Genomic DNA, 24827 nt, shown 5'->3' with positions numbered 1-24827 from the left:
TCGTGGTTCCCGAAAAGCCCTGAACTATATAGCGTAAAATGAAAAATCTGGCAACGGCTAGAATGTACATGGCATCGAAATCTGCTAATTCATTTAAAAAAATACATTAAATTAGAGTAAACAAATTTCATTTACACAAATTTTATTAATAGAAATAAAAAATATTTATACTAATATATTTGTTATAACTTTCAAAATATTATTGTAGTAGAAATACTAATAAATAATTATACGCCAGTAGTAACTTCACATTGACATTCTTAAATGTACGTAGTTCAAATTAAACAAACTTTGTTTACAATTTAATCATTAGAGGAAAATGTATCTCTTGTTATTAAACAAAGTTGAATAAACTTGTTGTGTACATCAGTTTATTATTTTAACAATGAGAGACCGCTGAAAGCGACAGAATCCCCTGTAATTTTTTACGTTCGGGAAAAATTTCATCAAATGGTAATGGAATACCGTCAGATTAAGGTTAGAAAGAAATATGAGGCCATATGTATATAATCTTTGCACGAGGCCATGATGTAAAGACTACAAGGTGTGTTCTTACCGAAGACCAATTTACGACCTCTACTGCGCAGTCCCACTTTCCGCCATATTGGCTGTTACCAGCTGACTGATTTATATTTATTTACATTGAGTAGTTTTTGAAATTGAAATGTCTTCTTGTTCTGTACTTTCATGCACAAATAACTGTACGAATTGTAGAAGTGAAGATATTAGTTTCCATGGGTTTCCTACAAAAGATATTAAATTACTTAACGAATGGAAAAAATACAACTTAACCTTCAACATAGTGTTTACAAGTTTATCCTATAGTTTTTTGTTTTAAAACAAGTAGCTACGTGCAAAAGCTCGAGCACTTGATTGTTAGTGGAGATACAAATATTTATATGTCATCCAAAGATGCAGTGCCAACTGAGAATCTATCTACCAGTAAAAATTCAACGTGAGTGTAAAAAAAAATAGCAGAAATGCTGTATCACTATAAAATATTTGTAAGTAGCTCCATAATTACAATTTGTTTTATTAATAAATTGTTATTTATTATCTAATTCTCCTTGTTAAACTAAAAAATTAATAATATACATTCTTTACATGGCGAAAAGTTTTTCAATCTATTTAAAATGATTGAATTCACATTAATTTGAGAATTCTTTTTATTGAAATAACTTTCAACCAAGCCCAATTTACCATATGGTGAATTATTTTTTCATAGTTTTATATCACAAACGAAAAAATTCAAATTCCCGCATTGAATTGATTGGCCGGCTGAACAATATGGCCGATAGTGAGAAAAGTCTCTCATTGGCTGAGGCTATCCGGCTACGCAAGAACACACATTGTAGTCTTTACATCACGAATAAAGCTAACGGTATATCAAAATAACGCATTTGCCATATAATAACTGTAGAATTATGCTTGCGTAAGCTATCGGCAATTTGGAAGCCGCGTTCGTTCACTTTAGACGAAAAACGCATTCGAATAATTAATTCCCAGGCCTCATTGAAGCGCTTCAAATAAAACGAGTCGAATTATTTGCCTCGATTCATAACTGCATATGAAACCTGGATGCTTCCACCTTGATATAACAAATCGAAAGGGAACATTGACTCTTGACTGACTTGCACTGTATCTCTGATCAAGATAGGATTTGAACGAATCAACCGCTTCTTCAGGTGTACAAAAACGTTGACCTCGCAATTCATTTTTGATCTGCGGGAATAAGTAGGTGCCAAACAAGGATTGTCGTGGTAGAGAATGATTCGTTTTCTGCGATTGGTTTCCCGAACACTTTTGGCGAACAGAAAATTGACTTTTATTGGATTTGGCTCGCCTTGAAAGAACCATGCAGTCACTTTCTACGATCTTATAGTCGTTTTTGGAAGCATCGCGATTGAATTTTTTCAGCATTTCTTTGCACCAAACGACACGAGCTGTTTTGAGCGATTGCCAAATATGCTTCAAACTCAGGGTATGTCACATTGATGTTTTCTGGCAAAACAGTCGATTTTGGACGAAATTCATCTTGAATGAATTCTGAAAACCAGCGAAACACGGTAGCTCAAGATGGTGCTTCATCAGCAAAAGTCGAAGCGAGTTGATCAGCATAATGCTGTTGGTTTAATCCATGTCGAAAGTAACCGCACGAAAATGTTGAAGTTTATTTAAAAAACTGAAATACCACTCGTATGACAAGACATTCTGATTACCACTAAAAATGTCAAATTTAATATATTAATATCAGTGTTGCCATATTTCAAAACGCTCGTACCTCAATAGGTTATGACCGTTTATCCGTTAGCGTCGAGTCCGACTGAAAAAAAAAAGAAGAAAAAGATAATCTCAAAATGTCAGCTTATATACTATATATTCAAACTACATCGTTGTAAAAGATACAAAACAGGTTGTTGAAATATATTCAAATTTGTTGATAAATACTATTGTTAAAAATAGATTATACAATAATCGAAGTTTATATAATCTTGACATTGAATAAAAAGGTGTTCTTGCTCTCTAACAAATAGTTTTAAATTGTTTTTTGTATAAGAAAATAAATATAGCGAACGTATTGAAATGGAAAATATTTGTAATATATCTTGACCCGTTATTAAAACTGTTCACTTTATGCGGTAGAAAAATTTCATACAATTTACTTTTACGAGTAAGAGTCAATTGACCCCCTAATTAATTGAAGCAACATCATTATAAATAGTTATAATGTGAAAAATGGGATTTTAGTTCAAATTGTCTCTTAGATATGTACTCTTTTGTTAATTTATAAACAACTTAATCAGAACTGACACTTTGTCTTGACATTTTTGTTCCTAGTTAATTATAATTCTATGGAATGTCTTTATTTATAGTGATATTTTACAGTATACCAACCAATGTAGTTTTTAAATTAGATAACAAAAACTATCGACAGTATACATGGATTCATCTCAGTTATCCCTTAAGTTACACCCAAAACCAATAAACATATTTTATGTGTGGTACCCCGAATTATGTCGCCGTATGAATTGCATACCTGCAAGAGTTATAAAACTGTCGAAGCCTAAATGTCGAACTATACTCGAATTTAATGGGGATCGCTTGAAGATAGATGAATGGATTCCAATAGTGAACGCCCTCCGTACTGATACAAGTCTTCATGCTATCTGCATCAAAAGTAGGTTAAGTAATTGTCCTGTTTTACATGATATTGAGACTGAGGAAAAGGCAAAAAACATGAAAAGACGATACGGGTCGCTGTATACTGCGTTTGTATTAAGCCAACTTGTTAAATCAATTTCATCTTCAATAAAACGAACGGACGTTCTTACATTTTTAGAACTGGACGGTCTACCGATGCTCCCACAATATTTGGAGCCTCTAATGCAAGCTTTAAAGAAAAATAAATCGGTGAGACATCTTTCATTTGCTAATTGCGCTCTTAGAGATTCCGGATGTGACATGGTGTGTCAATATTTACGATATATACCTAATATTGAAGTTATTAATCTTTCCGGATGCAATTTATGTTCAAAAAGTGGTGAATATTTGTCGAAATTTATTAAGTACCAACAAATCAACAGATATTGTGAAAGTTGGCACAATTCACTGAGATATGAGAACCCACAAAAAAATAATATGAAAGGAATTAAGCGAATAACTATTAATTACAATGATGATTTTGGAGATAAAGGTTGTCAGTACATTTTGGATGAACTAGAGGATGACTTATGGATCAAAGCTTTAGATCTACAACGCTGTGGAATAACCGAAGATTTAGCTATCAAAATTATCGACATTGTTCGTTGCAGCAAGTCGCTAGAAATTTTCGATTTGCGTCAAAACGATCAAATAAATATTAAGACAATTGAAAAAATTCGACAGGTGTTGGAAGAAAAACAAGAATTTGGATATCAACCAGAATTTCAGTGGTGTAGTTCATCGTTAAGTTTAACTCCTAGTGCTTCTACTATTTCGAAATTGTCTGTTTCAACTCCAGTTCATAAAACAAAATCCGCTCCAATCAAAATGAACTGCAGACAAATGAATGGTATACAATTAGATATGGTACCAAGGAAATCGAAAACATTGGAGACCGTTTCGAAGCGAGAAGTCAGCGCAACCATTATTTCAGATTTAAATTTGAAAATACAATCTGAAATTCAAAAAAGAAAGTTGTTAGAAAAGAAAAACGAAGAACTTCAACAACAATTAAATAAATTACAATCAACTATTAAATTTGCACCGCAACAGGGAAAATGTCCGAAAAAACCACTCAAAATTGTGGTGGAATCCGTAGATAGAAAAGCCAAAAATTCAAAACCACTAACGAAATCTGCAGTTCAAAAAGAAGTTAGGGACAAAAAAAATGAGATAGTACCTCTTAATAATAACACAAAGAGAGGCTTTATCAAAAATAATGAATATAGAACAGAATGTGTCAAAAATGGATACAAACATGAAAATGTGCCCAACGGATGTTCTCCAGAAGTTATCAATAACGCTTCGAAAATTTTCCAAAATATGTTAATGAGCGATAGCTTCGTCGATTCTTCCAATGATTCTACGGATTTATTGGAATATATAACCAACGATAAATCTCTTAAAAATGAAACTGGTAATGTAAGTGAAGTGTCGACAGAAAGTCTGCAGTCTATTTACCAATTCATTGCAGAATTAGAAAATAACTCTGGTAAATACAAGACGAAAGAAAGACGACAAAACATAGGAAAGAAATAAACTTTTTTTCATAGACAAATTAAAATGTAATATTTATTAGTATATCAAAATGGGTGTCTCATAATATTTTATATTTTTTATATATATATATATATATAATTATACAAAAATTAGTTTGTAGTTCATGTTTCTTATTTAAATCAAAACGTGGTACGTACGTACGTACATATATCTTAGATTAGAAATGTTGATGTTACCTCGAGTAAATTTAACCACGAAAATATTCGATCGAATTCAAATGTATTACTCAGTAAATTAAACTTGAGAAGATTTACCATTTAGACCACCAAATATTAACAAGACAAGACACTCTATACAAAGTGTTTCCCAACGTTTCCCAATTTGATTGTTAAGGGGGTAATTCTAAAATGACGAGTTGATAAATGTCAAACGGGTCCGTTCCTCCCTGCTCGCTTTGCGCATGCTCTGGAACGTAACGTCTTCTGCGCGGTCAACGCTCGTCAAATGTCAAACGCCCCAGGTAGAAACTTTGTACTTGATTTTTTTCTTAATCATCAAACAATTTGCGTTAATATTTACGTGTAAATATATTTTGTGTTGATAGGTAAATCACTGAAGTAAGTAAAATGTGTAATATCTACATATACATTTATTACTTAACTAAAATATAATTTTTATAACCTCAAAGTAGAATATGGAGAGTAATAATAAAGAAGAACTGAAATCTGAATTATTTATTATGGAAAATAAGAATGAAGAGAAATTGAAGACTGGATTATTTAATTGTTAAATGTTAAGTACTTTTCTATGTATTACAGATTTCTATGTACGTACAATTACAAATTCAATATCTAATTAATAAATACACGTTTTCCAAATCTATTTTCTTGGTTAATGTTGAGTTATGTGAAAATATTTTGTATTCCAATATTTTTGTATGTAAGTTTTCATTCATTGGCTATACTACTTTAATGATAGTCTGGAAAAATAGTTACTTTAAGGAAAAGTTATTTATTGTAACAATTTATACATTTTGAAATAAAAAAATAAATTTATAGTATGGGAATGTTGTCAATGTGTTAGTAATATAAAAAGAGAACAATTTGAATTAATTTTAGAAAAAAATAGTGAATAGAACAAAAGTCCATCAACATTTTATCGAAAAAATTTTCTGAACAAATATCAATTTTTGGTTTTTAATGAAACAAAACTAAACACCAACTAATTCAAATCCAATTTTCTGAAGTTTCTTGTAATCGAAGTATGTTATAATATATAATAAATAATATGCAAAAAATAGATTAGAACAAAACTCAATTTGAACTTTTTTCGAGTAAATTTCAATTTCATGAAAATGTTTTACACTTTGAATGAACATTCTATCGACATGAAATTAATCCATCAATAATAATAATATTCTACCAATCTTTATATTTAATACATTAAGGTTTTTTCGTCTCCGCTAACTCCTCCTAGACTATTGACGTTAGAAAGTCAAGTGGGGTATCGTTGGAAAGGGTTAAGTCTCAGGGGTGGCCAGAAGCATTTTTTTTTTTGATATCTTCAGGGGTTCTCGAGATATGAGGGGTCAGTCAAAGGTGGAAAATGGTACATTCTAAACCACAAGAAAAAAATTTTGCAACATTAATTTTTCTTTTTATTGAAATATGTAAAACTCACGCCAAAAGCGCATGAACAAAGCGAACAAGGAGAAACGGACCCCTTTGACCTATTCGCTCCGGGTCAATTATGCAATGCTAGTTTTCGGTGTCAAACTTATAAGCGATCCAGAGTTAACCACAAACTTGGACAGCTTGGAGTGTAAAAGAAAGAGTGCTTAAATCTTTTTTACCGATACTATCACATAATCCCCCCTAGAGCAGTATAAGCAAGACTTACTCGACAGACAACGTGGCTCATTAACACCGAGTTCGCCTGCAGGCCGAAACTTTGGAGAAGTTCAATCCTTTGGAGCCAGCTACCAAGACACCTCTTTCCCAAGCACTACAACCAGAGGTTCAAGATCAATATCTTGAGTGTAAAAGAGCAAATCCCCTTGTGCTAAAAAATATTGAGAATAATTTGAATGCTCAAAATTAATGAAATATGTGAATCCAGAGATGATTCAATGGCCGTTTTATTATTCATAGAGAAAACTTTGAATCTAAAAACATCTCATCTGTTCTAAATGACGTACTACATTCAGATTTAATGATATTTTGCTATTTTGTTAATAAGAAAATGAAGGCCATGTGAAACTTAAGGTATAAGAGGTAACGACTTGAAAATCTAGAACTATTCGATACTTTTAGTGGTTTATAAAGCAATAAACCTGAAGCATCTGCTAATAATCGAAGAAGCAACTTCAATGAACAATTAGAACTCTTGTTGAAGCAAAAGCGAAGATATTTCATTCATTATGTCATTAATAACAAATACTTTCAGCAGTTTCATTTGTTCCAAAAATGTTACTGATACTTTTTTACTTGCTATTTTGCATCATCTGCTGATTCAAAAGATTTTGCAACAAATTCACTTTCCCAGATGATACAGCTGATGTAATGCAGTATCAAAAAGAACTCGTAGAATTGATGATTAAACTAGAACTTTACTAAATATAAGAGGAGAAATGGCATGGCTTTGTGTAGAAACAATAATCAGATACTCAAATTTAGCCAAAGGGGTAAAAAAATTATTGCCACTGTTTCCACCTATCATTTAAATTCGAGATAAAAACGGTTCGCAAACAGTTCTCTAGAGTCATCCCGTTTTTATGTCTATATAACATTTGAATGACGAAGTCTCCGCCGCCGCCAGGCAAAATGCAGAAAACGGTTGTCCACCACGTCGCTTCGTAGAGAAAAATGCATAAATATATCGATTGTTTTCATTTGCTGGAGTGAGAACAATTCTTTTGTAAATTAAAATAAGCATTTACTTGTTCATATGGTCCTACTTTTCTTTCGTTTCTTTGTAAGCATTTTTATATTTTAATTCAAATTTCGCGCTCTAGAAAGAGAATTTTGAGAGGTTAGGTTGGTAACGCTGATCCAGACTGGCGTCAGACAGAACGCAATATAAATAAAGATCATTTTGAAAAGTTTTTTTTTGAATTTATTCTGGCCATCCAAGAAAGAAGTTTACATCTTAAACTGTTTTAGTACGAAAAAGAATGTTTCTTGATTTTTTTTCCATATTAACCCAACAACGATAACAGTTTTTTCTATATGAATATCAAAATTATTCCATCTGTCAAGTTTTTGAACAATTTTGACAGATGACATGACAAAACTAATAATATAATCAATGTAACTGTGAGAAGTCACATCTTTGTAGATGCAGATAAAAATTAATTCACACATTGTGATCATATTTCGTACTTGGTCTCGGTCTCGTTTTAGAAAACGAGACCATAAAGTTATCGGCTTTGGATGAATCTCTAGAATTATATGATGACACATTTTGCCGCTTAAAGTCAACGATTTTTTGAAAATATAGTTGACATTGAGCTGAGTAGAATGTAATTTCAATTCGTGCTATAATTCAATCGCAATCATCTACTTACTGAAATCAAGAGGGAAATGAAACTGTCAAAAAACTATTACTACCTGAAATTTCGCCAACTTGTGCGTCTGGTATCTCCAGAAGTTGCTTGCTTCTCTGACGGATTTTGACTTCTGAAGATGCCCAGATGCATAAGAGAATGCAGTTCTGAAGACGGTAACATCGTGTTCGAAACGCACGTTAGACAGTGTGTGATTGTTGGTTTAGTGGTAGTGTATGAATAGTGTAGTTCAGTATGAATGTCACCAACATATACAAATTCCCCAAGATATATAATTATCAATATCTTTATCAAGAAAGCCCATTTCCAATCACGTAATAGTAATTCAATTACATCAACATTTTCCAGTTTCTTTGTTTTTTTCGTTACGTTATCATAGAATAAAAAAAAAAAAATATAATATTGGTCAATGCGGATATTGTTGTCGATAGTTGATTTTAATGTCATCGTGCTTTTTTTCAAAACAAACCGTATCAAGTTCAAATATTTATTTAATAAACATATTCACGTTTGATTAAGAATGATCAACGATTACGAAATATATAAAAGTAACAATTTCGACATGTAATTCTGCATTCCAATCTAAGAAAGGTGAAATGGCATATTTAAAATATTCCTTGGTTGTCTTATTCTTGCTTCTTGCTGTATCAGCCGTAAGTATATTACTTATAACTAAAACCAAAAACTATTTCAATGTTTTTCTCTATTTATATGCAAGGAAAAATCATCATCATCATATTTTTCGTCGTTGGTTAGAACTATTTTTTAATTATTTTAAGAACTTGAGTTTACATCTGTACTGTAGGTATAAAATAGATAAGAACATGTATTTACTAAGAAAAAATTAGAATTAGACTTAGGAAATTGATGTATCGGAGACCAGCAATAGTCATACATCATATTCGTATCCCAGAAACTCATAAGCTATCCCTGCTCTTCGCTAATATCTCCAATTATTCCGGAAACCTGTCCAGGTGATTATGGAGGAAGTGGAGTAAAACAAAGTCTTCTACAATTTCAATATACTTTTCTAAATGGAGTATCTTGCGTAAATTGTTTAATTTAGGAGCCATAACAAATGAGGAATAGACATCTAATGTACAAGTTTTTATTTAAAACCCTAGGATTTAACCTGGTGTAGAAGGGAAATGGCAAGGAATTAACTTGGCAACCAGGACCGACGAGGCCTACCTATTCTTGGTGGTTGTAAATGTATTTATTATTTCTAACGATAATTCGTATATATTATTGTCCATTTGTTTACCAGGTGAATCAATTTACGTGAAGGTATTAACAATAAATGTATCCTAGCATATTACATTGATTTATGGTACTTTAGTTTGACCATCTTATATCTTCATGATTCGGCTACGGTTAAGAGAAAAGTTCATAGAAATGAATCAAACATTTACCCAACATATTGACGTTTAAAATTGATTAGCCGAAATTAACCGATTTTTATATTCCAGATAAAACAATAATAAAAATCCTCGGCCACGTCTAGTTTTAGAAATATTTTATATAAAACTTGGTCTGAACAAAATAGTTTAAAATGCGAAATATTTACCTTCTTTATTTATTTTTTCGTATCAATTTCTCTTACCTTAGACCAAGTGTAACATATTTTCACCCTGAAACCTCTGACGACTTTCTTCACACATTTTGAAGTCTTGTTGAAACTCAAATTATGATTATGTGTAAAAAAATTCAAATGTGGAAGCAAAAAATGAATCTTCATTGACTGTTAAAATTTCAGTCAGTCATAACAACTTCCTAATCTCCAATTTTTTGTTTCCCAAAAACTTTTTGAAAGACATCCAAGCCGATTTTTCATCGTTGTTTTTTCAAATTGTGAATATTTTATTACTTCACGGATCTTTTAGTTTCATCTCTGTAATATTTGGAATCAATCTCTTTCCGAATAGTCCATTCCTGTTGGTATAGATGTTTTCTCATTCCCGTAGAATAAAACAGTTTTTAGACTGCATTTCGAAGAATCAACGAATAAACGCCATTCTATTTTATTATAGTTTTGATTCGATTTGAAAAGTTATGGGATATTACTACCATAATAGTGTTTATCTTCTTCTTTTGCAAAAATCACGGGTAAACCTTACTTCTGTTTCTGGTTTCGGAGGTTTACTGAGCCTCTAGGTCTATAAAGATGATAACTTGGCTAAGGAAATGTGCGTCAAAAAGTATAATTATGAGTATTGGTGTGTTGGTTGCAGAAAATAGCGTGTAAAGTATCAGATTTTCTCTTGTACACAATTTATTTGTCCGGAAAAAATTAGTATAAAGGCGATAGATTGGGGGATCAGGATGGTCACACTATTGCTACTCTTCTTTCAATTCATATTTCTTTAAAAATTTCATTTAAGTAACGAAGAGCATCAGGTACCGTCCTGCTTAAAGCAAACAGCGTTTCTTTTAGCAGGAACTATTTGATTTCACAACAAATATGAATACTTTTTACCTTTTGATCTTTTTATCTTCAAGTATTTTCTAAATATTTTTGATATTTGTTATTTACGGTTTTTTTGGTGGTAATAATAATGAGAAATTTTCATTTTCAGCATTGTTTACCATGTGGAGATCCTTGTGCTACTCTTTTGGACCCATGTGGGTTACCCCCAATCAACATTCAATTGACACCATTACTTACAAAGCTTGGACTTTTAGCTAAATTAAAGGACAAACTTTGCGCAAAGTTTTGCGGAGGCGGATGCGGAGGGGGATGCGGAGGGGGATGCGGATGTGGAGGCGGACTCGGACTAGGCCTCAATCCCTGCGGTTTGCCTAAACCGGGATTGGGATTATTGGGCCCATTACTTGACAAACTTTTCTAATAAAACACTACATAAATAAATTTAAGCAATAAACTTTTTTCATATACAAATCGTTTAATTTTTAATGGATTGTAATGAAATTATATGAAATATGCAGCGTCATGGATGTTTGACATTATTATAGTGTCTATTTCAAAGAGAAAGTATCGGTTGTGAAATAATTGTGTAAAGCTTTCGCAGTCATCGTCCAATATATGTGTTGTAAACACAGTTGTAAACTGTAGTTCGCTTGTAGTAAAACTGATCACAGCTTCTGAAGATGCCAACCTTGTGAGTTGATAAAACCAAGGTTACTAGAATAATAGAAGGTTAGTGACATGCGCATGTCATTATGTTTACATTGTTGTTTTGTTTATATTTTTTTGTCAAACAGAACCTCACCAACATTATGTTCGAGTTATGAGTGTGTTATCTCTTGCTGATCTGTCTCTACAAACGAATATATTTCAAACTAACGAATTTATTGAGACTCGCAGCTGTGAAGAACCAGTGACGTCACTTGTTTACTGCGCATCTTGTCATTGTCATAAACCTTCAATTATTTTAGTAACCTTGGGTAAAACGTCAAGAATCAAAGACAAACGACGACGACCAATCAACCCAATAGCTCGTAATAGTATAATTTATAATGAGCGAATAATAGCCATTATGTGCAAGAAGACTATACTATAGACTATGTTATAATCTATAGAAACCTACCAAGAAAAAAATCCACACAATCACAATTTGAACACAGTTATGAAGCTTAACTAGACTCTAAAATCAAATATAGAATAAAGTATTATTCTAGAATCCTAGCTCATGGAATAACTTCTTTATAGGATAGAGTCATATTTGAATTGACTCACCGCGGACAGCGATACTTTGTGACATAATTCTTCAGCTTTGTTCGCGGTAGATATCCTGAACATGTTCTGTCACCAGATTCATGCGCAGATCGAAATTGTGCGTTCGCGGTGCTAATAAAGCATGTTCAGGATTCAAAATCCCGTATTTATCCTTTTTATGATATTTACCACGAAATAACCACTAACCTATGTGGTTTCTACGTAATTGTATTTCGTGGTAGTTGACTTTATACTTACAATTTTAGATATTCATAAATCGTTCGTGGAGGAAATATATACTGTGAACATATTCTGAACAAAGCATGTGCGTGTGACACGTCCAAAAAATATTCAGAATACATTAGGAATGTGTCCAAATTATCTACCGCGAACGAAGCTTATGTCTATGGTAGCTGTTTTTTTAGTTACTACTGGCAACACTGATGTATTTGCCTATGACTTTTGACATAATTATGATAAGTAGATAAGCAGTTGTTTGTTGGTAAAGCAAAGTGTATTTATTCTGTCGTATTTCATCAATAATAAGATCTTTGTCTAAAAATTGAAACGTCGTTCAATACTACTACGTTATATTTAATTCTAATTTATAACTAATAAAGTGCAATCATTTTCCGATTATAAATAACAATGGGAGCTGTTCTGGGCCTTTGTTCAGCAGCACAGGTAATAAAAAATGTCTATGCTTATTTTTAAATTTACGTTTTATTTGTGGTAACTAGTATTTTTCTATGTAAAACAACCAAGTTCAAATAGTATTTTCTCGGATAAAAAAGTTTAAATATCAAAGACAAAAAAAATTTAATTGTTAAGGATCGTAAATTTATACGGCAGGATTATACCTATATTATCGATATAATTTAGCCTTCAAAAGCTTAGTAAACTTTTACATTTACGATTTTCAATGTTTATAAAATTAATAACTAAAATAAATGTTTGATAATTGATAATTGTTTTCCAAAAACACTTGTACACGGAATACTTATTCATTGGAATTTGAAGTCTGTAAAAATACTAATCAGTTGTAAAAAAAGATGATTCATTTGTGGCAACAAATATGTCAATAAAGACAAAAATCTGGACAAACAATATATCAATTAATATATAATTTAAAATTTTATACAAAATGATGTGTTTTTTCCCTTTTGCCAGTTCAAAAAATATTTATTATAATATACTTCCCTTGCATCTTCTCTAATTTAAATCTGAGAAATCCATGTATATAAACAATAATTATGAAGATTTAAGTGAAATTTATTTCTTTTTGAGAACTACTTAGATTTATAAATTATTTCGAAAAACATGGTATCTTAAGAAACAAATGTATGACTCCCACATTTCAAGTCGTGATGGCTGATGCTCCGTGCATTCCAACTCTGAGTCCCAGGTTCGAATTTGGTCAAGAAAAATTCACTTTTTAAAATTTTTTCTGAGTATGAACTGAAATGAAAATATTCAGTGGTATACAGATTTTGAAAACCAATTTTTTGTAGCAAAACAAAACAATATTATAGTTAATTCAATTAAGCATCTAACTGCAGTGATTAATGGATTCGTTAATCACTGCCATGTAATGGGTACGTTATATAACAATCATTCATAAAATAATTGTTTTAATAATTTTTTGTTTTCAATTCAACTACCTTTTTTGGTAGTTATGACAACTATAAGAAATAATTGAAACAGTATCAATAATTCCATCCTTTGTATTTGATTCTATAATTTTTAAGATTTTTTAGTATAATTTTTTGTGCTAAATGGAAATTTTAAATTGACCCTCAAAATATGATTTGAGGAGGTTAATGTTTTCTACACTGTTTCTTATTTCTTTAATATATTGGTTTTTCTAGTTGGCGTGTTGTTGTACAAGTACAGCATGTTCTCTTTGTTGTTCTGCTTGTCCATCTTGCAGAAATTCCACTTCCTCTCGCATAATGTATGCTCTAATGTTATTAGTGGCTACAATAGCTGCATGCATAACATTAGCTCCTGGTCTACAAAATGCTTTAACAAAGGTAAGTCCATCATTTTCATTTACAAAAATTTCATATTACTTATTACAATATTATATATTTGTAAATTCTTTTGTTGAAATATATTATGTAATTTACTTATATCTACATATGTTTTAACACTAGAACTTCTGATGGGGCTCAATTGACCCTTTCCTTTTCTGATTTTTAATAATTTGGAGAGAGGTAAGTTTCTCAGAAGTTTAACATTGAAACAAATTATTTCGTATCAATACAATGCTTGATAGGGAAATGCTGAATAGTCTTGGGATTATTCTTTTTCTATACCTAGTCAAATGTAACAGGGTTTATCCTATTGTGCTTGCTTTTTTACCATTGGTACAACTGTACGAATTTATTTTTTGTATATTTTACTTATAGACATGGAATTTAGAAGCAAAACTTGAGTCAAATAAGACTGGCTGTACTTGAGAGTGCGTAGTTATGCCAAAGATGACGATTTCTATTGATTACTATGTTTTCTACTTTGTTTCAACTTTCAGTTAGTTGTGTTTTATGCATAGTTATCAATGATTTTTCCTTTGTGAGATGTAATTTTACAGTTAGAGTCACAAAATAACCAATTTTAAAAAAATGGAGTAAAATAAAAATCCTACCATTTTTTTACTGTGTAACCCCCTACCACAATACCCTTATAACTACAATTTTGGAAACGATTTAAATTACTTAAAATAATTTGAACTAACGATTCTGAATGAAGTAGGTAGTTTAGATCTAAGTCTGGGAGCTAAGTGAAGTACACAGGTCAATTGACCTCTCACAGGAGTTCACTTGAAGCTCTAGTGTTAATTTCTTCACTTTGATAGAAGTTATTGTATTTGCTAGTAGTGCTGGTCTAGAATGAGGTCTTTGAAATGTTTTATCAAATTTCACTGTTCGTTTGGTTGTTTTAAGGCTTACAGTATTGCAAAATACCTACTCGATTAAGTATGGCAGAACTTTGGTAGATGGTATACAGATAAACCACTGCTTTAACAGAGTTTGTCTCACAGAAATTTGTGTCCTTCATTTTTAACAAATCCGAACACTTTGGCGAGTTTTATATTTTCTTCAATTTCAAATTTGAAATTGTTGAAAATTATTTGAATGCAAACTTTTCATACACTTGTTAAAAAGTTTTGACAACTAACTTCAAGACCTCACTTGCTTATAGCACCAACTGATGAGCATAAATATAAATACATAGATTAAAATTGAATTATTTTAGGTACCGTTTTGTACAAACAGTTCCTCCGTCATTCCTACTTCTATAGGGATAGATTGTTCTCAAATCGTTGGTTATCTCTCAGTATATCGAATATATTTCATTTTAACATTATTCTTCGTTTTAATGGCACTCATGATGATTGGAGTGAAAAGTTCGAAAGATCCAAGAGCTGGTATACAAAATGGGTAAGGTTAAAAAATGTCTTAGATTATTTTTTAAAAATTGTCATAATTTTATATGAAAATTGATAAATGATTCATTTTCAGTTGAGGAAACACTTAAAAATATCTTCACCAAATTATCTAAACCACCTTCAGTGTAAAACTAATTATTACCACCTGTGGGAATTTTGTTTAAACCAGTTTTTGATTTTTTTTCATTGTATAACATTGTTAGGGGTCTTAAAATAGACTACAACTACAGTCCCATTAAAATAAACAAAAAAAATATTTGAATTTTCCATACTTTTAGATTTTGGGGTATAAAGTTTCTTCTAGTAATAGGCGGTATAATTGGTGCCTTCTTTATTCCTGAAGGATCTTTTGGCACAACCTGGATGTATTTTGGTATGATTGGTGGTTTCCTGTTTATAATAATACAGTTGATTTTGATAATTGATTTTGCTCATTCATGGGCAGAAGCATGGGTTGGTAATTACGAAGAAACAGAATCAAAGGGTTGGTATGCGGCATTAATAGGAATGACATTATTGAATTATGCCTTAACTATTACTTGGGTCGTCCTTCTCTATGTATTTTATACAAAGGTAAGCTCTATTATAGTGAAATTTTTTTACATTACAATTAATAATTCATTTTCAATGTAATTCGTTTTGTCAATCATTAATTCCATAAGTAACTTGTTATTTAAGTCTAGTATGGTTAAAAAAATAGATTTTTAAGTGTACTCTGATTAAAAATTGGCTTATCTTAGCCCAATTTAGTGAAAAATAAAAATGGACTTTTTCGGATTAGGTTAGGTGTTTATAAACTCTGTAGGTTAACATTTTATGTTTTCAAAATATACTTGTTTATTTAATAAATAAACTGTATTTTAATTGTTTGTATATTTTAGTCAAGTGGATGTGATTTAAACAAATTTTTGATTTCGATCAATTTGATTCTTTCTGTGATTGTAAGCATAATATCTATTTTGCCCGCCGTTCAAGATAAATTGCCTAGATCTGGATTATTACAATCATCCGTAGTTTCATTGTATGTTACTTATCTTACATGGTCAGCCGTATCCAATTCAGAACGTAAGTATCATGAACTCTTAAAATTCATTTTGAAATGACATATTGATCAAAAACTTGTTTCTGCATTACCGTAAAATGGGGTCACATGATAAATATGATTAATAATAAAATAAAATCCGTAATTTTTTTAATCGTATTACAATCTCACAGAACAAGGACTAAATATTCATCAGTCTGTACTATCATGACAGATGAGTGCAATAAAGATCCACTTTTTCCAGTAATTAAAATTGTGTTTATTGCACTAAAATGTAGGGTGATTTTGCCATCGACGATTATTTAAAATATTTGAAACATGGCAGATACGTTAACTTCAGAAGACATAATCTTAGAAAAATACTGCTTGTGATTATAAGGCATGTTACCTTAAGAACACCCTATTATTCAAGTACTATTTTATAGAAAAACCGTTATGTAACTCTTTGTTAACCCCTATGATTCAAGTTTATGAACTCTTACAGTGTTTAGACACAATTCAGTTACCTTTAGCGCCAAATCTCCGGATAACATTGTTGCCAATTCTTTAAAAAATATTTTGTAAACATTCCAAAATTTGCAAACTCACTTACCCAGATAAAGTGACCTCATTTCACGGTATTGATCTTTATGTAACAGCAGTTATTTTTCTATTTTAGAAGAATGTAACCCTGGTATGTGGGGTATCTTTGGAAAACATACTACTTCGAAAGGTAGCAGTGGATTCGATATTATCGGTTTGATTATTTGGATGTGTTGTGTTCTATATTCTTCACTTCGTTCCGCAAGCAAATCCTCCAAGATTACAATGTCAGAAAGTATGTTAGCTAAAGATACCGGAGCAGGTAATTATATTTATATAATTTTTTTGATCCTAATATGATTTTTGTATATATTTATTTGAGTATGAAATATTTGTCATGGCAGCTGATCTAAAAGTAGTAATTCTGTATTTGCCAAGTATACGAGTCGTTTGAATTCGATTTAAGAACTTACTACTAAGTAACAGTTGTGTAAAGAATCATGTTTTTAATAGTGACTATGAGTGATGCTTTTGAGTACTATACCCAAAAAAAAAATGTACCCGATATAGGCAAAAATTTGTAAGTCAAAGCCACCAAACATGAGAAATTAGTTGACATTGACAAGAAACAGATTTATTGTGTTTGTTATAGATCAAGAGCCAGTGACCAATTTTAGGTGGTTATTTCAAAAGTTACGAAACTTTCTACAGCAAATCCTCTATACCTACTAAAGATGAAAAGCTACTTCTGAAAGCCCTGTGTGATAAACTACCCTAAAATTTTAAGAAGGGTAAGAAAAAAGATTTATTTTGTTGATATAAAAATCCATTTTTGTCATTTCATCAGTCTTCAAATTATAATTGAATAAATAAAATAAACAATTAATAATATGCAATGCCAGAAGGAAATTCCATCACCAACAGTCTACCAGAGCCAAAAACGTGGGCACAAGTAGGTTAAGCCACCCCACAACGATCATTTTAAAACATTACTTCCGGAGATACCGGAAGTGGCCATTATCTCAGGAAGGCTAATAGATATTGAACCATGGATCACTTTGTTCGATAGATCTCATCAAGATCTATCTGTGTGTGAAAAGTCATGATGATTGACGAATGCGCAGAAGAGTTTGTGTAAAAAATATGCAAATGCATTATTTACACGAAAAATCAATAGATAAAATGAAAATTAGGTTAGGTTAATTGGACTAGAATCTAATTTTTACATTTGAAAATCTATCGAACAAGTCCAATTAACATATTTGATTGAAGAAAATTATTTTTGTTTACCTTTATTTCAGTCTCTAACCTAACCTTACAAAAATTACTGAATATTCATTTTATCTATTGATTTTTCATGAAAATAATGCATTTGCATACTTATTCCATAGAAACTCTTCCGAGTCTCTTCAAGATGATCGTTGTGGGGTGGCTTATCATATTGTGCCCGCGTTTTTGGCTATGGCAGACTGTTGGTGATGGAATTTCTTTCTGCCATTGCATATTACTCATTGTTTATTTATTTTATTTATTCTGTAAAAAGAAGAAATGACAAAAATAGATTTTTTTTCAAAATATTCATAGCAACAATTAAGAGAGATGGCAAAAATTCCATGAAGAGAAAATACTGTCAAAAGTAATTTCCTAACTTTAACTAAAATAAATCTTATTTCTCACCCTTCTTAAAATGTTAGGGTAGTTTACCACACAGGGTTTACAGAAGTGCCTTTTTATTTTCGGTAGGTATAGAGGATTTACTGTAGAAAGTTTCGTAACTTTTGAAATAACCACCTAAAATTGGTCACTCTTCCTCTATTAGGTAAGGTTTGGTATTATCTACACCAAACCTAACCTATTGAAAACGGAAAAGTTAATCTCTAAAATTATATCTAGTTTATGGGTGTGGAAAGTTTAATTAAATCAATATTCTTAAGGAATTCTTCTGTACTATTTTTACCTTTTCATTCCATGTATATTCAGTCTGCTTCTAAATGCTTAATGTCTCAGTTCAAATAAGTATTGCTTCGAAATAACTGCTTTGGGATCAGCTGCTATTCCGAAAATTTTGCTTTATACTCTTAAATTCGATTGGCCATGCTTGTAGCTTGTTTTCTTAGTGAATGGTTATCCTTGGCATTGTGTAGTGATTAATGTGATGCTTACTTTTTAATTTATTCGAATATATATTTATACGTATTCTAATTTCGATTTATCTTTTTTGTTATCCAGTAAATTACGGAACTGACAGTTTAGTTGAAAATGAAGGTAGGATAATTTTTCAATTTTTCAAAGACTTTCGGAAACAGTGAATGTTGCAATCAATTATTTATAAATTAATAAGAAAAAAGACAAATATTATTCAATAAATATTGCTACCATCAAGTATAGAGATTCAATACAAAGAGTAAATCAAATTATTTTAACGCTTTTAGCTACGCATATTGCTTTCTTCAAATTCGAAAATGCTATCAATTATTTTTCTTTAGATTTGACAATAACTAGTAAAAACACAAGTTACTTTGATTTTTTTTATGTTAAAAAGCTAGTGCAATAGTGGTACCTGCCTGATTCCTCAGGATTGCACTTCTACAAAGAAAGGAGACCGTGATGTCCATAATGTGGAGATGACATTACCAAATGCCGATGTCCTTTAAGATGCTGATCAGGCGCTTTGGCTTGAATCTTTTGATATCATTATGAAAAATGTGAGGCTTGCCTAAGTGTTTGAAATGCGCATGTGTCATTGATGCCGATAATGTGGAGATAACGTCCAGTCACTAGTTGAATTTCGCCCTGTCGAATTGTAACAATTGTTTGGTCAGAAAGGCAGAATGCCCCTCTATATGTGTCTTAGCTTGTCTCTATCCATATCCGCCGAGCTTGCTTTGCGAGTAGACAGTTGAGGCAACACTTTTGGTTACATCTAGATGAGTTCTGGGCCCATTGGTGAATTTACCGATCCCAGTCTGGTGATCGAGGCCGCTTCATCCTTACCCGAATGACCGGATCTGAATTTCGTTGCCATCTCTCAGCATTTCGGCTTGGGAGACGGTAGCGTGTTCCCCAAGCGAAAATTATTCACTTATTTCGAGGTGTTCTCCGCAGAAGCTGCTGCAACCAAGCCATTGAATTTACACTGAGTGATCGACAATTAGACTGTTTTGTTTAATTTAATTTTTAAATGCTTTTCCTTCTTTAATGTTGTTATTTTTGTTATTTATTCCTTAGTCTAGGCCTTCGACTCTAACTTTGCTATTATCTATCATAATATTAATGTTCATTAATTGATTAGTAGTTTAAATTATAATAATATATGGTAATTGGGAATCATTCCTCTTTGGGTTAGTTTAGGGGTATCCAAATTTGGCCCGCCAGTGTCATCGATCCGTCCTGCGACACCTTAAGACTAATGTCATCAATCTAGCTCACTAAAGCCAATATTTTACTGTTATTACTATTGTTGTGATAAATTGAATGGAAGAGAACAAAAACAAAGAATGATAATTACTCAGTTCTTATTACTTGCAAGGTAAAACTTTGATGACTCAGAAAATTTAACTAAAATTTCTAAGCCTAAGCATATTTATTTTCCACAGCAATTAACTATTACGTTAATCGGCACAAGGGCGATGCTTCTCATTCAAAAAAATTTCGATCTCTGCTCGAATTTGATAAAAGCCCTTAAGGACTTTTCCACAACTCATATGGCAAGTCATTTTCTCCAATCTCTTCAATAAACTAGAGGTTTATTTAGCCCCGTGGATCTGATTTTACTGATTTTAGAACTTCAGACAAACCTAAACATTTTCCTTACAAGGATTTTTGACCAACAGCATTTGACACAAGTGTGACCACTCTATTTTTGCTTCTAGGTGATAGATTTCAAAATTTTCCATCGAAGGTTCTTTTTATTAATTGCATTTTCAACTCCTTTAAAAATATCTACAGAAAAATTAAAATTGTTTTGGCCCTTGGAACATACCGAAAAAATTGTTTTGGCCCGAAGGCTTCAAAGTTTGAAGACCTTTGGGTTAGTTAATCGAAGAACAAGAGATTTGAATCAAGCTCTTCATGTTGTTTTGTATGATTCTCGAAGACTTCTATTAATTAATTATATTAGTATTCAATATATACCGAAAGTTTTATAACCTCTAAAAATTTCTATAATTTCCTTATTTTCCCATGTACATGTTCTACAACTTTTAATGCTTTTGCTATTATCATTAGCGAGAGCTTTCCCAGTTGAAACCTTTAATTAATTTTTAACAAATTACAACATTCACTGTTAATAGTATGAAACAAATGAAACAATTTTAATTGTTTGCTACAATTTCTGCTACTTTATACCGGATTTTACCAAAGTAATCTAAAAGTTCTTATAAACATGATTTCTGTTGTTAATAAATCAAAAGGTCGTAAATGAAATTTATTTTGTCCATAATTCGTCTCTAATTACACTACAAGTTTCCCTTTAATAATAAGAAGTATGTTTATTTTAAATGACCTTTGAAGTATTAATCATTACTATGTCACACCTAAAAACTTATGTAAACACTTTCAGCATTTATTGGGTGTCAGTGGATATTTGTATTTTGGCTGGAGGTTGCACATTTTGAACATTTGTTTTCAAATGTACTATTTTTTTATCTTTTTCTTCTTTAACCGTCGCTACGGTCTTTTGAGAACTAGTTTCATCTCAACATCGACTCATTGCTTGTGTTTACTTCTTGAGTCTGGCTTCATTACTTGTGTTCAAATTGATGCATATCTTGATCAATGCATTTACGGCAACGTTTCTCAACGGTGAACAATTTCAAACCTCTGGTTTGGAACCACCCTCGTATTAAATAAATGAAAATTTCTTATTATTAATGGAAAAGCAACTTTTGTGAATGAAAATGGAAATGGGGTACTTGCATTTTTTAAAAAGTATTTTTTTATTTATTTCACAAGTTCTTGATATGAAAGTAAAATATTTAATTGAAAGTGTTTATTTATACCTATTATGTCACGCAGCCTTATTGAAATGTTTAAACTACTTACAAAATTTTTGAATTTTAAAAAAATTTTTCCTTATAAATATTGATCATAAAAATAAAAAATTATAATAAAAATTGTATAAAACAATTTTTTCCTCAAACCATATTATTAATGTGATTTTTTTGGTAATTTCTTTATTTAAAAATTCAGGTAAAATACAACTGAATATTTTAACTGATTAATCTATTTGTACCTACAACGATCATAATGCCTTGGGCCATCCACTATATATGTTTCATTTGTTTATTTTTTTTCTTTTCTTGCTATTTAAAAAAATGAGAAGAACCCTATGCTCCTATCGCAGGTAATGATGGTGGTGAGAGTGGCGACAAAAAAGTTTGGGATAACGAGGAAGAAACGGTTGCTTACAGTTGGAGTTTCTTCCACGTCATGTTTGCTTTGGCCACTCTGTATGTAATGATGACTCTTACTAATTGGTTCAAGTAAGTACCTCAATTGTTAATAATAATCATACTATTGTCTAACAAAATAAAAATGAAATTAATCAGTCACTATATTACATTAAAAGTAAGTGGTAGTGGTTAAGGAAACTCCACTATTAAAGTGTGTTTTGAACTACCGATTTGTTTATAATTTTTTGGTATTTTGGATTTTTTTAGCGAAACCGTCAAATTTGTGAAGAAATAAAAACAAAAATTATATTTATTTTATAATTGAAAAAAAAAGGAATAGCAATTGCATTATTTGTGGGCCTGTCCAATAAAGATGGGGGCCGGTACAAGCAGTAACGATAAAAATTCATTTAAATCTTCCAAAAAGTATAGAATAGTATGTCAAAAATAATTTTCTGTTGAGATTTTGATACCACCGAAATATTGAAGAGATTAACAAGACATGGACGATAGAAAATAACATTCATTCTAATAAAGACATTCTGACTTTCAATAAGGTATTTACTGCACTTAAAGACGAAGATTAAATTCCCAACATACATCATGGTACCTTATACGATCTGAACTAATAGGAAACACAGGAAACGATCATTTGTCAACCCTTGTCAAATGGTAAAATTTAACAAATAAAATTGAACAATTCACCATCAAAATAATTGTCACAAACAGTCGAATCGTCCTTATTGTTGAAGTTGCCAAATTCAATGCAGCACAATCAACAGCTTGCTTCCAACAAAAACTTTGCTTTAATAAGCACTTTTTAAGGAAATTTTTTAGTCTAAAATGAGGTTTAATACGAATTGCTGTCAAAACAAGATTATGTGATACTATAGTTAACTTATATAACAACTGTCGCTGTCAAACAAGGACCATAGTCCGTACTTATATCAATAAATAAAGAATATCGTGAAAAATAGGAATGGTGCGTTAATTTTGTCCAGGAGTTTATTTTATATATGACATAGAACTATTATAGTGCAATACAGGCTTTAAGAGCACATATAGACTTACGAGGATAGAACATATACTTGAAAAACGCAAACAAATCAATCTTTGTTTGAATACAGGAACTATACTGGCTACTCATCACGAAATCCAAACTACACTTGGAAATCAAGCTTCCATTTTACAAAATCATACTTAAAACCATTTGGATTTATTACTGATGCGCCATGTATGTGACAAACACTTTACATTTATCTCAAAGTTCTATCAAGAAGAAATCCTACACCAAATTATACTTGAAAACCACGTCATTAATTCTCTTCGTGGAGCCCGAAAACACAAAAAGACGGGCCTAAGAAATAGTTGAAAAGGATTTTTCCCTGAAAGAGACCTTAGTACACCAGATAGGAGCAGGAAACTGCTCTAGAACCAACACATCAACTTATAGATTGTTTCAATATAGATCGAATTTAATAATTTAATTATTTAGCAACTATTATTAGTTTTTATAACTGTGTTAACTTGAATTGTGTTTTTTTTTATATTGCAGTCCGAATTCAAGCCTGGAAAATCTTCATTATAATGCAGCTTCCATGTGGGTAAAGACGATTTCCAGCTGGCTTTGCTTATTGCTATATGGCTGGACATTGATTGCACCAGTGGTACTAAGCGATCGTGAATTTTAATTTCATGATTAAAATAATATTATAAAACACGATCCAATAAATTTAACTGTTGTATGTTTATTGTACTATAAAATATAATCAACAAATTTAGACGTAAAAATAATTTTAAGTAGTACCGACACGTGATATAACCATAAATGTAGTAAGTGTAAATACTTATATTTTTAACGTTGTTCGATATTAGAAGTACTTTAAATGATTTGTTTATTTCAAATAAATAAAAATTTTATCATGTAACAGTGAATATTTTATTTACAAGTAACAAGCATAAGAAGAGTTCAACTCTGTTTATTTAGAAAGAAGATGATTCAAAGAGCGAGATAAGGGCAAGGCAAGAAGGCCGATGTACCAACCCAGCCGCCCAACATACACTCATGCAAAGAATATTTATAAACTCAGAAACCAATGGGACTAATTTCTGTAGTACTTCTCTCAATTTTATGGTGTCTACCCAATCACACAAAATTTATCTTAGAGAGGGATTTTCGCAATCACTTAAGATCTGTTGTTACAATCCCTGTAATATGTTCACGAAAATGCAACCTCAAAAAAATATCTAGATTGTTGTTTTGGATACGTATTATTAAACTAGGAGGATCATTTTAAGAAACCTGAAACATACTAGAAATTACTAAATTTGAAGCGATGACATAAAATACTAGTCATACTATAATTATACCGTCTGGAAATCATGAACAAAAAACTAAACTTTATATATTATTTATATATCATATTAAAGAAGGAAGAGAAAACCAATAAATCGAATAATTTGTCTAATTTTGTTTT

General features: G+C 31.2%; 3 protein-coding genes and 1 long non-coding RNA gene across 8 annotated transcripts; all 4 read left to right on the top strand.

The window, feature by feature from the left end:
* Positions 1-2801: 2801 nt before the first annotated feature.
* On the top strand, positions 2802-4790 carry LOC130898342 (protein Cep78 homolog). The gene has a single exon (XM_057807586.1). It carries the CDS (start codon positions 2941-2943, stop codon positions 4738-4740), a length of 1800 nt encoding a protein of 599 aa, XP_057663569.1. The 5' UTR covers positions 2802-2940; the 3' UTR covers positions 4741-4790.
* Positions 4791-5215: 425 nt separating this feature from the next.
* Positions 5216-5767, top strand: LOC130898354 (uncharacterized). Of its 2 annotated transcripts, none has more exons than XR_009059891.1 (2): positions 5216-5318; positions 5393-5767. It is a non-coding gene; the product is annotated as an uncharacterized LOC130898354 (long non-coding RNA). The 2 variants fall into 2 exon arrangements; XR_009059892.1 differs by having other exon boundaries at positions 5390-5767.
* A 3005-nt stretch (positions 5768-8772) lies between these two features.
* LOC130898353 (uncharacterized) lies at positions 8773-11165 on the top strand. The gene is made up of 2 exons (XM_057807617.1): positions 8773-8919; positions 10843-11165. Exons 1-2 carry the CDS (start codon positions 8863-8865, stop codon positions 11113-11115), a joined length of 330 nt encoding a protein of 109 aa, XP_057663600.1. The 5' UTR covers positions 8773-8862; the 3' UTR covers positions 11116-11165.
* Positions 11166-12055: 890 nt separating this feature from the next.
* LOC130898350 (probable serine incorporator) lies at positions 12056-24278 on the top strand. 4 transcript variants are annotated; one of them, XM_057807612.1, is made up of 9 exons: positions 12056-12626; positions 13811-13975; positions 15201-15385; positions 15672-15966; positions 16275-16458; positions 17094-17279; positions 19187-19222; positions 22302-22440; positions 23906-24278. In XM_057807612.1, exons 1-9 carry the CDS (start codon positions 12591-12593, stop codon positions 24039-24041), a joined length of 1362 nt encoding a protein of 453 aa, XP_057663595.1. In that variant the 5' UTR covers positions 12056-12590; the 3' UTR covers positions 24042-24278. The 4 variants fall into 4 exon arrangements, with proteins under 4 accessions (XP_057663595.1, XP_057663596.1, XP_057663594.1 ...); XM_057807611.1 differs by having other exon boundaries at positions 12384-12626; positions 22281-22440; XM_057807613.1 differs by lacking the exon at positions 19187-19222 and having other exon boundaries at positions 12301-12626; positions 22281-22440.
* Positions 24279-24827: the final 549 nt, after the last annotated feature.

This window comes from Diorhabda carinulata, chromosome 9, assembly GCF_026250575.1.
Source record: "Diorhabda carinulata isolate Delta chromosome 9, icDioCari1.1, whole genome shotgun sequence".
In the NCBI taxonomy this organism is placed as follows: domain Eukaryota; kingdom Metazoa; phylum Arthropoda; class Insecta; order Coleoptera; family Chrysomelidae; genus Diorhabda; species Diorhabda carinulata.
The sequence above is the reverse complement of the archived record's forward strand: the minus strand, read 5'-3'. Positions and strand labels throughout refer to the sequence as shown.